The sequence below is a fragment of the Bison bison genome, unplaced genomic scaffold (genome assembly GCF_000754665.1).
Source record: "Bison bison bison isolate TAMUID 2011002044 unplaced genomic scaffold, Bison_UMD1.0 scf7180017864529, whole genome shotgun sequence".
Lineage (NCBI taxonomy): Eukaryota > Metazoa > Chordata > Mammalia > Artiodactyla > Bovidae > Bison > Bison bison.
In genome coordinates this window covers 3,958,624-3,972,449 of record NW_011495079.1, presented here as the reverse complement: position 1 = coordinate 3,972,449, position 13,826 = coordinate 3,958,624, and the positions used below count along the sequence as shown (strand labels likewise).

At 35.3% G+C, this 13,826-nt stretch overlaps 1 protein-coding gene across 3 annotated transcripts in view; it reads left to right on the top strand.

The window, feature by feature from the left end:
- The window catches only part of UHRF1BP1L (UHRF1 binding protein 1-like), a 93,799-nt gene extending 80,517 nt beyond the window's left edge, over nt 1-13,282 (top strand). For all 3 annotated transcript variants that reach the window (XM_010831588.1, XM_010831589.1, XM_010831590.1), the window contains 2 exons: nt 7,378-7,571; nt 9,451-13,282. In XM_010831588.1, coding sequence (XP_010829890.1) covers nt 7,378-7,571; nt 9,451-9,585 — 329 coding nt within the window. In that variant the 3' untranslated portion in view covers nt 9,586-13,282. The remainder of the gene's footprint in view (nt 1-7,377; nt 7,572-9,450) is intronic.
- Nucleotides 13,283-13,826: the final 544 nt, after the last annotated feature.

The window sequence follows — 13,826 nt, the reverse complement described above, 5'->3', positions numbered from 1 at the left end:
GCATTTCTCATGATGTACTCTGCATATAAATTAAATAAGCAGGGTGACAGTATACAGCCTTGACAAACTCCTTTTCCAATTTGGAACCAGTCTGTTGTTCCATGTCCAGTTCTAACTGTTGCTTCCTGACCTGCATACCGGTTTCTCAAGAGGCAGATCAGGTGGTCTGGGATTCCCATCCCTTTCAGAATTTTCCACAGTTTATTGTGATCCACACAGTCAAAGGTTTTGGCATAGTCAATACAGCAGAAATAGATGTTTTTCTGGAACTCTCTTGCTTTTTTGATGATCCAGCGGATGTTGGCAATTTGATCTCTGGTTCCTCTGCCTTTTCTAAAACCAGCTTCAACATCTGGAAGTTCACAGTTCACATATTGCTGAAGCCTGGCTTGGAGAATTTTGAGCATTACTTTACTAGCATGTGAGATGAGTGCAATTGTGCAGCAGTTTGAGCATTCTTTGGCATTGCCTTTCTTTGGGATTGGAATGAAAACTGACCTTTTCTAGTCCTGTGGCCACTGCTGAGTTTTCCAAATTTGTTGGCATATTCAGTGCAGCACTTTGACAGCATCATCTTTCAGGATTTGAAATAGCTCAACTGGAATTCCATCACCTCCACTAGCTTTGTTTGTAGTGATGCTTTCTAAGGCCCACTTGACTTCACATTCTAGGATGTCTGGCTCTAGGTGAGTGATCACACCATTGTGATTATCTTGGTCATGAAAATCTTATTGTACATTCTTCTGTGTATTCTTGCCACCTTTTCTTAATATCTTCTGCTTCTGTTAGGTCCATACCATTTCTGTCCTTTATCGAGCCCATCTTTGCATGAAATGTTCCTTTGGTATCTCCGATTTTCTTGAAGAGATCTCTAGTCTATCCCATTCTGTTGTTTTCGTCTATTTCTTTGCATTGGTCACCTAGGAAGGCTTTCTTATCTCTTCTTGCTATTCTTTGGAACTATGCATTCATATGCTTATATCTTTCCTTTTCTCCTTTGCTTTTTGCTTCTCTTCTTTTCACAGCTATTTGTAAGGCCTCCCCAGACAGCCATTTTGCTTTTTTGCATTTCTTTTCCATGGGAATGGTCTTGATCCCTGTCTCCTGTACAATGTCACGAACCTCAGTCCATAGTTCATCAGGCACTATGTCTATCCGATCTAGTCCCTTAAATCTATGTCTCACTTCCACTATATAATCGTAAGGGATTTGATTTAGGTCATACCTGAATGGTCTGGTGGTTTTCCCTCCTTTCTTCAATGTAAGTCTGAATTTGGCAATAAGGAGTTCATGATCTGAACCACAGTTAGCTCCCGGTCTTGTTTTTGCTGACTGTATAGAGCTTCTCCATCTTTGTCTGCAAAGAATATAATCAGTCTGATTTCGGTGTTGACCATCTGGTGATGTTCACGTGTAGAGTCTTCTCTTGTGTTGTTGGAAGAGGGTGTTTGCTATGACCAGTGTGTTCTCTTGGCAAAACTCTATTAGTCTTTGCCCTGCTTCATTCTGTATTCCAAGGCCAAATTTGCCTGTTGCTCCAGGTGTTTCTTGACTTCCTGCTTTTGCATTCTGGTCCCCTATAATGAAAAGGACATCTGTTTTGGGTGTTAGTTCTAAAAGGTCTTGCAGGTCTTCATAGAACCATTCAACTTCAGGTTCTTCAGCATTACTTGTTGGGGCATAGACTTGGATTACTGTGATATTGAATGGTTTGCCTTGGAAATGAACAGAGATGATTCTGTTGTTTTTGAGATTGCATCCAAGTACTGCATTTCAGACTTTTGTTGACCATGATGGCTACTCCATTTCTTCTAAGGGTTTCCTGCCCACAGTAGTAGATATAATGGTTGTCTGAGTTAAATTCACCCATTCCAGTCCTCTTTAGTTCGCGATTCCTAGAATGTAGACATTCACTCTTGCCATCTCCTGTTTGACCACTTCCAATTTGCCTTGATTCATGGACCTAACATTCCAGGTTCCTATGCAATATTGCTCTTTACAGCATCGGACCTTGTTTCTATCACCAGTCACATCCACAACTGGGTATTGTTTTTGCTTTGGCTCCATCCCTTCATTCTTTCTGGAGTTATTTCTCCACTGATCTCCAGTAGCATATTGGGCATCTACCAACCTGGGGAGTTCCTCTTTCAGTATCCTATCATTTTGCCTTTTCATACTGTACTTGCTGCTACTAAGTCACTTCAGTCGCGTCCGACTCTGTGCGACCCCATAGACGGCAGCCCACCAGGCTCCCCCGTCCCTGGGATTCTCCAGGCAAGCACAGTGGAGTGGGTTTCCATTTCCTTCTCCAATGCATGAAAGTGAAAAGTGAAGTCGCTCAGTCATGTCTGACTCTTTGTGACCCCATGGACTGCAGCCTACCAGGCTCCTGTGTCCATGGGATTTTCCAAGTGAGAGTACTGGAGTGGGTGCCATTGCCTTCTCCCTCATACTCTACTTAGAAATCGTTAAAAATTAAAAACCTCATCTTTGAAGTAAAAAATAATCAGATCAGATCAGATCAGTTGCTCAGTCGTGTCTGACTCTTCGCGACCCCATGAATCGCAGCAGACCAGGCCTCCCTGTCCATCACCAGCTCCCGGAGTTCACTGAGACTCACGTCCATCGAGTCAGTAATGCCATCCAGCCATCTCATCCTCTGTCGTCCCCTTCTCCTCCTGCCCCCAATCCCTCCCAGCATCAGAGTCTTTTCCAATGAGTCAACTCTTCTCATGAGGTGGCCAAAGTACTGGAGTTTCAGCTTTAGCATCATTCCTTCCAAAGAAATCCCAGGACTGATCTCCTTCAGAATGGACTGGTTGGATCTCCTTGCAGTCCAAGGGACTCTCAAGAGTCTTCTCCAACACCACAGTTCAAAAGCATCAATTCTTCGGCGCTCAGCTTTCTTCACAGTCCAACTCTCACATCCATACATGACCACAGGAAAAACCATAGCCTTAACTAGACGAACCTTTGTTGGCAAAGTAATGTCTCAGCTTTTGAATATGCTGTCTAGGTTGGTCATAACTTTCCTTCCAAGGAGTAAGCGTCTTTTAATTTCATGGCTGCAGTCACCATCTGCAGTGATTTTGGAGCCCCCAAAAATAAAGTCATCCACTGTTTCCCCATCTATTTCCCATGAAGTGATGGGACCGTATGCCATGACCTTCGTTTTCTGAATGTTGAGCTTTAAGCCAACTTTTTCACTCTCCACCTTCACTTTCATCAAGAGGCTTTTTAGTTCCTCTTGACTTTCTGCCATAAGGGTGGTGTCATCTGCATATCTGAGGTTATTGATATTTCTCCCGGCAATCTTGATTCCAGTTTGTGTTCTTCCTAAAATCTTATCAGCTCTACCTTCAAGAGATACCCAGAGTCAGATCTGAGTCATACAGTATGTTGCCTTCTCAGATTGGCTTCTTTTACTAAGTAATATAATTTAAGGTTTCTTCATGTCTTTTTGAGGCTTACTAGCTCATTTCCTGTTACTGCTGAATAATATTCCATTGTCTGATGTAACACAATTTATTTCACCTACTGTAGGACATCTTGATTGGTTCCTTATTTTGGCAATCAGAATAAAATTGCTGTAAAGAATTGTGTGGACATAAGTTTTCAGTGCCTTATGAGTAAATACAAAGGAGTGTGACTGGTGGGTCTCATGGTCAAGAGGATGTTTAGTTTTGGAAGAAAGTGACCGTACCATTGTACATTCTCACCAGCAGTAAATGAGAATTCTTGTTGCTCTGTCTGTGTTTACATTTGGTGTTGTCAATGTTCTGTATTTTGGCCATTCTAAATAGGTGTGTAGTGGTATGCTGTTGTTTTAATTTGTATTTCCCTGATGACATATTATGTACAGCATCTTTTCATATGCTGATTTGCCATCTGTTTATTTTCTTTTGTGAGGTGCCTATTAAAGTCATTGGCCTCAGAGAGAAATTTTATATTGATAAAAGATTTCCTAAAACGTAGCTTAGTCATAAGAAATGTATGTATCCATGTAACAGCATAACTGAAAATGTATAAAAGATAGCTGGTTGAAATAAAGAAAAATGGAATCATAGCATATTGAGATACTACTGTCATAGAGAAACTTTAACATACCTCTCTCTCTTTCTCTCTGTGTATAAGATGTTATGGAAAAACCCAAATAAACTTTTTAGCCAACCCAGTATCTATATACACACACACATATATGTAAATATAAATTTGAATTTAGCGAACAGGTAATTTCAGATACCCATGAATGAATTCATGGGGTCACAAAGAGTCGGACACGACTGAGCGACTGAACTGAACTGAGCTCAACTGATGAATGAATTTTGCTATCTGCAGCAACATGGGTGGACTTGGAAAATATTAAGCTTAGTGAAGTAAGTCAGAGAAAAAGAAATACTATCTGATTTAACTTACATGTGGAATCTAAATGGTACTACAAGTGAATGGATGTGCAGAACAGAAACAGATTCACAGTTAACTCTCCCTTTTTATCTCCAGTTACATCTGCCTCCCTTTCCTTTTTTGCCATGCTCATTCTTTCTTCTCTACTTTCTAAATCTCTCCTCCCTTTTTCTCCAAATCATTTCTTTTCCTCTTTCCATATTTCTTCCTATTCTCTTCTTTCTTTCCCCTCCTCTTTTCTCTCCTCATTTCACCTCCCAACGTTTGAAATAAAATGGATTTCAGAGTTGTTTTGGTCAGTAGTTTTTCATTATTCTTAGGATCCCGTGAGTGGTGAGATATTTAGGCTAAATAGAATGAGCTTTGGACCCTGTTTTCCTCACTACAGCCTATATAACGGCTGTTTTTTTGTTTTCACTTTATATTAGCATTCTATATCAGATTTCATTTAAAAGAAGGGTTTTGCTCTTCTAAGTTTGAAAGCCAAAAGTATATGATAAACTCATAATCAAGTCAAATTTTAGGGGTCTTACGAGTTTTTTGAGTTTGAAAGAGTAGAGGATTTGACTTTGCCATGGCGTAGCACTTCAGGATTTCCCTTATAATCCCTACCAAGCTGAATGGTATGCTAGTACAACAGTTCTTGTGTATTTTTTCTAACTAATATTACTTAAAATATAATCAGTACAGGACAATATTGTAAAAAGTAGTTTCTGATTTGAGACTTCTGTAATATGAATTCAAGAACAGACCAAAACTCAATTCAGTGACATTTACCCATGTAGATAAAACTATTTCGATACATCAAAAATTGGGGTAAAATTATTAGAATCATTATGAAGGGTAATTTGGCAATATGAACAAAAGCTTTAAAAAGTATTTTTGTTCTTTGACCTTGCTGACACCTTCTGGGAATGTTTTTAAGGGGAAAAATTATGTTGAACAGATATTACTCTTCTGTCTTCTTAATATAATTTGGTTTGATGAACTACCTCTCTGTCATGACAGTTAAGTGTGGTTTTGGTTGAACCTGACAATCATATGGCCCTGTCCCTAAAGTGGGAAAGGGACCCAGGTGGACCAATCAAAAGATTTCAGCCCATGGGACGCTGAATGATAACATGAATGGACTGTGAACCAAGCATTCTGAGTCTTTTGTGTGTGAATTGAAAATGACACTGAGAGCGAAGGGGTCACAGGCTGTAAAACTTGTTTGGTCACCAGAGGTTACGTTTGTCATCATATGACTGGACTAATGCAGAAGAAGAGAGAAGTGGACCTGAGAAGTAGATAGAGTCAGGTTCCTAAAACGACACTCCTGAGGACATCATATGAATTCCAATATCTGTCCATACCTGAAGCACCATCACTTTGATGCTACAATTATGGAAACAAATACATTTCCTCGTTTAAAAACAAGTTTGACTTGGGCTTCTATTCACTTGGAACCTAAATGCTCTGACTCTCTGTGATCCAAAAAGTTAGAAAAAATGTTGATTTGTAAAAATATTTCCTGTCTTTTGGATAACATTTTAAATGGAACTGTTTTCTTAATCTAATTTTGAATTATTCATTGCAAGTGCTTAGAAAAACAATTAATTTTTGTATATTGATCATATATCCTGCAGACTTGCTAAGCTTGTTCATTAGCTCTGCGAGTTTTTAGTGGATTCTCTATTTTTTTTTTCCTATGTACAAGATCATGTCATCTGTGAATGGAGATAGTTTCACTTCTTCCTTGCTAATCTGGATGCCTTTTATTTCCTTTTCTTGCCTAATTACCTTGGGTGGGACCTCTGGGACAGTGTTGAGTAAAAGTATTGAGAGAAAACGTCCTTGTCTTATTCCCAATATTAGGGGAAAAACATCCAGTCTTTTACCATTAAGTGTGATATTAGCTGTGGAATTTTTGAAAATTTCCTTGAACAGATTGAGGAACTTCTATTCCTGGTTTGCCGTTTTTATCATGAGAAAGTACTGGATTTTGTCAAATATCTTTTTTCTGCATCTGTTGAGATGACCATGTGGCTATCTGTTGTGTTAATGTGATGTACTACATTACAGCCCATGGGACACTGAATGATAACATGAATGGACTGTGAACCAAGCATTCTGAGTCTTTTGTGTGTGAATTGAAAATGACAGTAATGTGATGTACTACATTAATTTATTTCTTGAATGTTAAATCAATCTTGCACTCCTGGGGTAAATCTCACTTGGCCATGGTCTATAGTTATTTTTATTATATTGCTGGGTTCAGTTTGCTAATGTTTATTGAGGGTTTTTGTATTCATTTATATTAAGTATATTGATTTTAGTTTACTTTTTTATGATTTCTTTGGTTTTGGAATCAGGGTAATACTGGTTTTATAGAGTGAGTTAAAAAATGCTCCTCCTCTTCTATTTTTTGGAAGAGTTTATAAAGATTTGGTATTAATTCTTTTAATGTTTGGTAGAATTTACTGTTGAAGCCATATCTGGGCCTGGGCTTTTCTCTGAATATATTTTTGTTTTGTTTTTGATTACTGATTTAGTCTGTTTCTTATTGAGTCTATTTTGGTAGTTTGTGTCTTTGTAGAAGTTTTTCTACCTCATCTAAGTTATCTAATTTATTGGTCTACAATTTTTCACAGTATTCCTATATAATTATTTTTATTTCTGTTAAAGGAACAATAATAATGTCCCTTCTTTGATTTCTGATTCTACTAATTTTTTTCTTTTTATCTTTTATTTTTTGGTCTATATAAGGTTTTTTTCAATTTTATTCTTCTTTTCAACAGATGAGCTTTTGATTTTGAGTTTGTTAATCTTTCCAATGAATGAGCTTTTTCTTTATTTGACTTTATTGTTTTTTGTTTCATAATAATGTCTTCTTACTATGACATACTCATTTTAAATTAGGTTTTCACAAGAGAACTTAAGATTTATCAAGTATTTAGAAATGTTATCTGAATATTTTATTTGTTTGATTAGATTCTCAGATACTTAACACTAGAAATGATTTGGAAGAAAATGTCAAAAGTGATTCAGTGCTACATACCAGTGGAACGTGTGATCTGAAGAAAAAACACAGTGTCACTCAAGCCACTCAGACGAGCCCAGAAGTTCCTTGGCCTTTGCAGTCAGCCAACTTTCCTGAGTGCTCTTTTGACTTTACTAGGGAACAGGTAATGGGAAACCTAGTTCATACTCATTCAGTTCAGCAATTAACGTAATTATTAGGCATTATTCATTTACTTACTTAAATCATGTTTGTTGAGTGCTTGTTATGTACTAGGCAGTTAGTTGATACAGTGTTGAGCAAGGTATGGCCATTCCCAGCCTTCACAGAAGTTGTAGTCTAATAGAAGATAAAGGGGGAAATGTGGGAGAATGCCATTTCTGGCATCTGCCAAGGCTAATTGGAGGATATATTCATTTTGATGTCTTATTTTTAAGTTACAAAAGTATCATAATATTTCAGAACTTGGAAAAATATTTTAAAACAGCTCTGACATATTGTAACCTCCTATAGTGCTGTATTTTAAAAATTTTTCATCTCAGTCTCTTTCCATAATTTTTCTAAACAATTGCTATCCTAGTATATATGCTGTGGGGCTTCCCTGGTGACTCAGGTGGTAGAGAATCTGCCTGCAGTAAGGGAAACCCAGGTTTAATCCCTGGGTTGGGAAGATCCCCTGGAGAAGGAAATGGCAACCCACTCCAGTATTCTTGCCTGGAGAACTCCATGGATAGAGGAGCCTGGTGGGCTACAGTCCATGGGGTCGCAGAGTCTAATAATGACTGATGGACTAACACTTTCACACTTATATATACTGTACTTTTTGCTTAACGTTGTTTAACAAATGTTTTCCATATTGCTGCATATGCTTCATCTATTTTATTTTATATTTATTGAAGTATAGTCAATGCTTCATATTTATTGTTAATGGCAGATTAATATGGGCTTGGCTATATTATCATTTCTAAAGGTTACTCTTAACATTTGTTAATATTTGAGTTGCTTATATTTTGCTGTTATGAAATTCTATCCAGCAGAATTTTAATTCTCTATGATGAAACTACAGAATGAGTTTATTTATCTATTTAGCAGGATTTGTTAGATGTCGGCTCTAAGCTAAGGATATAGAATTGGAAGAGAATACCACTCCCTATTGAGAAACTCAAAATTGAATGGGAAAGTAGAAGTGTGTAAACAGTAGTCACAGCATACATGTGTTGTATGTACTGGAGTTTAGGAAAGTATGATAAAATACCCAATTTGGTCTGTGAGACAGGCATTCTTAAGCTGCAGCTAAAAGAAATCTGAGAACTCTTTGAAGTTGAATGCATATATTTTAATGTATCTGTGTAAATGCTTTTTCCCGTGGAGAAGGTTTTATCACATTTTCTTCATTAGAGATTAGGGAATGGTTCTAAGAGAATTGAACTGAGTCTTAATAAGAGAAGACCTATTGACATCTAGATGAAAATGTCCAGTGAGATCTTCAGAATGTGGGTCTGGAGCTCAAGAGAGGCTTGCCCTATATATCAGATTATACATAATTGTGGGAGCCACAGGAGTAGAAGAGAACGTCTAAGAGAGTGACTCAAGTGATAAGAGAAGGCAACCAATTATGGACTTTAATAGAATGCAAAAAATTTAAGAGTTCTTAAACATCAGAGGGAAAGATGAAAAGTCCATAGGTAGAGCGGGGTAAACAAGAAATACCTGTGACGTAAAAGGTGAAAGAGGAGAGAGGCTTAGCAAGGAGGAGTGAGGTCAGCGGCGTCTTAAGGGAAATTGAAATTAAACAAAATCACTATTAGATTTGGAACTTAGGAGTTAATTCGTGTTTTAAATTGCTGGGTCAAAACTTAAGGACATTTTAAGTGCTTGGTATGTGTTTCCAAATAACTTCTCAGAGCAATTTTCAGCTTAAGTGCACCCTCACCAGCATTGGATAATGTTGCTGACTTGTGGGTCACACCTTTAGATACTGTATAAATAGTCTGTATTTCCTGAAAATGGTTACATTTTCTTATTTTCCAAATTTATCATTTCAGCTCATGGAAGAGAATGAATCACTTAAACAAGAATTGGCTAAAGCTAAAATGGCTCTTGCAGAGGCTCACTTAGAAAAAGATGCTCTTCTCCATCAGTTGAATATCAGGAGTGGCAGCCAGAAACTCAAGTTATAGCTTTGGAGTGTGGAGGTTATATTTATAATATGATGTTACCAATTAATGGGAAACTTTCCTTTTCATGAAAAGACAATAAAATGAAATAGAATGTGATGAAGTGGTGACTATTCCAAAACCAGTTTAGAAAATGCTAGGTATGGGCATTACAATCTTTTGGTTGTTTTGTGTTTTAGGGTTTAACCCTCTTTTAAACTGGTGTGATATAGGGAAGTCAATGCATACTGTAAGATGAATTCTATGCCTCATGAATAGAAGATGTCATTTCCTAATTTTGATATTACATTATAGACATTTTTAAAAAAGAAAAATGAAAAACTATTGTGTTCTCACAGATTGCTGGATTTATTTATCACTTTGTTAATAATTTACTATTATTTACAGAGATTCAGATGCTTTTAGGGCTAATGTAAAATAAAAGGAGGCTTACATTTTAAGTGTTACTAAAATTATGTACTTAAATCTATAACTATTACTGTAAAAAAAAAGTCCAATCAAATTAGTAAATTATCTAATTGCTAGGTTTGAAAACTCTGGAAAATCATCACCCTACGGAACGTAGGAGGTAACTTTAAAATGTGAAAAAGAATCATTTTAAGTGATGGGTATGCTGTATAAGTTGAAGCTATAGTTTTCAACAAAGAAGATGGTACAAATGTTAAAATAAAAAGCACAAACTATAAAAAAGCAAAGCATGAGAGTATATGGCCAACTGATTTAAAAAGCATTATTTGTACATTCCTTTAAACATGTATTGTTAGATGTCAAAGAGTAATTTAACTATCCTGCTAAATTTGGCAGCATTTGTAACTATAAGAATTTTAATTAATACTGTTTATATTATTTCTTTATCTTCATCTTTCCTCTATTTAAGGAGGGTAATGTTTTCAGAGAATTTTCTTTTCACATACATAAAATGATTTCATACCATTCCTACAGTATCTTAACAGGTGGTTGTTTGCACATGTTGAATTTATAATGCAAGTTTTGATTAAAGTTCTATGTGACTTATATATTGAAAAAAGAATAACTGGTAAATTTTGAATTCTATTTTCTAGGGTTGTTAAGATTGAAACCAACATGAGAGAGAGTCTCAATCATGCATTATGAAATAAAAGTTTATGAGTATTTAAGAAACAGAGGCTTTTAACAATTTAAAATATATTTCGGGTAAAATTAAACTAAGTGGGGTCTATTTTAAAATTCACATTCTTAAACATAAATATATTCAAGATGGAACTGAAACAGCTGGACTGCTCTTTGTTTAAGTTACTTGAAAAATTTCAAATTTTCAACCACATGAGGATACTTTATGGTGCTTTGCTTGTTGGCATGACTTACATAGCCATTCCTATATCTAAATACTTGGAAGGAAATACGTTTCATTTTACATTAAGTGTTAGAGTGATTTTATATTTTATTGAAAATGGTACTGGCCTTTTTTTTTTTTGTCTTTAATGTCCATTTTCATTAACATTATTTAAAAATACAGGCCGTGTTTTGCGAGCTAAGGATATAGCAAAGAACAAGTTAAACTGTTATTATTTTACCTCAGAGTATTTTAGTAATCATGTTAAACCATTTTAATCTAAAACTATTGTATAGTTTTAGATTAAAAGCAAAGGTCTAATTAAATATTTTGAATGTATAGCTTATATCCTTAGTAGAGTACTTTTGATCTATAGGTATATATTCAACAAAAGCAGTCTCTATTATAGAAAAGCAAGGTGATGGTACATGAACTTCTCTAGAACTTGCAGTGGTTTTCAGATTTGACATATTTGCTCCATATGAACTTTAAATTTATGATGTATTATAATTAATTACTATTATAGATCCTGAATGTTTTTCTTATTTTCAATTTATTTGGCCATCTCAAGAAAATCATATAAACAGTAGAGATAATAATTAATATGAAGCTGAATATTCTATATGCTTTGTTAGATTTTTAAAAATTTATAGTGATTACTATTTTTATAGAGATTTAAAATTCATAAATCATTTCCAAAAACATTGTATAATTCCCACAACAAGCCTGTGAGGTAATGTTATTTACATTTTAAAAGTTTAATAAAGACCTTATGGCTCAGAAAGAACAAATGACTGAAATCACAATTAATAACCTGCTCTTTTCACTGAAATCCCAATTATATGTTTTTATTTAACCTTATTCCTTATTTCACATATTTTTCCGGAGGTAGGGAAAGGAATCACTTATTGGTCTTTTATCTTTTTTTTTTTTAAGATGAATATAATGCTTTTAAAAGATGTGTGTGTATATAAAAACAAACTACTTGAAAAACAAGGGGAGAATTTTGTTTAAGTTAGTCTCAATCTTTTTTGCTGTATGAGAAATATAAGAATCAACCTGTAATAAACTTATCAGAGTTTTTAAATGACCACAAATTAAAATTAAAGTTGCCTTGTCTTTGCTAAATCCCTAGCAGAGATGTTAGTAATCAGGGGAAGAAAATTATATTAGTGTTTTTCTTTTAAATTTCATATATGCGAAAAACATATTCTTGGTATTGTATTTTTATCTTTTCTCATTGTAGAATTCAGAAGATCACCGTGTTGTAATGAAACATTATTATTTAAGCCATGTAAGAATAGCTTTATATGATTGCAGGCAAATATATGACAAAATTAATCAGAAACTTCTTTTGGGTTTTTATTGTGGTTATTTTTATTCAGTACTTGTCAATACAAGGGTTAAATATTCCTCTTTAAGTTTGTATTAATGTATTCAATCTAAGGTTCCACCATCACAGTGGTTCCTAAGTTAGTAACCTAGAACTTTGTCTCTCTAACCATGCCCCCCCCCCCCCCCCAATCAATTCATTACCACATCCTTTCATTTTGCCTAGTAAATTTGTCTACTTCTCTTCATTTACCACTTTTCTGGTCTAAGCTAACATTAGCACTTTTTGCCTGCAGTTACTTCTATAGCCTCCTAATTGGTCTTCCTAAGCTACCCTGACCTTTCTGATTCATTTTTATACTGCAGGCAGATTTCTCTCTCTTTTTTTTTAAGTGCAATTTTAATCAAGGTAACTCACCTAACCCTAGATGGGAACAAAAATATTTTATGTTACCTATGTTATCAATTATTAGGGCTGCTATTTATAATTTTGAACATTGAAAGAGTTAATACCTCAAAAACATGAAAGCAGTGACTGGCACATCACCTTAAAAGCATTTAAGAGAAGTTAGCTATTATTACTTCTTAGTTTCATTGTGCTCCTTATTTCACTTACTTTGTATTTGACTCTTATTGCACTTTAAATATCTGAAATTAGTGAGAATTAAAGTGCTTCTTCCACCAAAGGAACCTTTGTTCATGCTATTCTTTTGCTTGAAATGCCTTCATCACTTTTTGTGATGTGAAGGCATCCTATTTGTCTTTCAGATCTCAGCTCATTCACTACTTCCTCAGGGAAGCATTCCCTAATTTTTTTCAGAGTAAGAAAAAAATTACATTATCACATGACCTCTACTTAATGTTGAACACCTTTGTAATTTTATATATATTTGTTTGATTAATGTAGACTCTCCAGATTGTAAACTCCATGAGGACAGGAATTGTGTTTTTGTGTCATTGTTCAACTTTGTATTTTTTGTGCCTCATACAGTGCCTGGCAAGTAGTAGGTTCTCAATAAATTTGTTGAAATAATAAAATAATGGATGAGATATCAAGGATGTTTTTCAGGTATTGAGTTCTTCCTCTCAGTTGGATTGAGGGGACATGAAACATAAGGCATAAGCGTAGGAGGTGGTAGTTATTAAAAGTGACAGACTCCTTGTGTCCATAGAGAAAGAAAAAAGATGGAGAATGGAGAAATTTGCTCTATTACGCTCTTCTGAGTTTTGAGAATCTGAAATTCTACTTAATTTATCACAAATCATCACAGAACTGAAAATTAGCACCACTTCATTACAACTGCCAGTGCCAGAATGTCATCTGGCTTTGATTGTAGCATATGGTGTTGTGGCTGTTGAGATCTGCCAGTCCTGTTAGCTAAACAGAATGGAAGTAAGGCCAAAAGAGTAGTGGCCAAAATAGTTTTCAGTTTTTAGAAATTGTTACCTAGGATCAGTTGTGCCTTATTTCTTAAGGTATGAACAGTCTCATTTGACCTTGTACCCAGGGATGCTGAAGAGAGTAACTTTTGAGCTATATTTCAATTTCCTTTTAGGATAAAATATGAAAAGTTGGAATCATACAGGATATATAGAAATA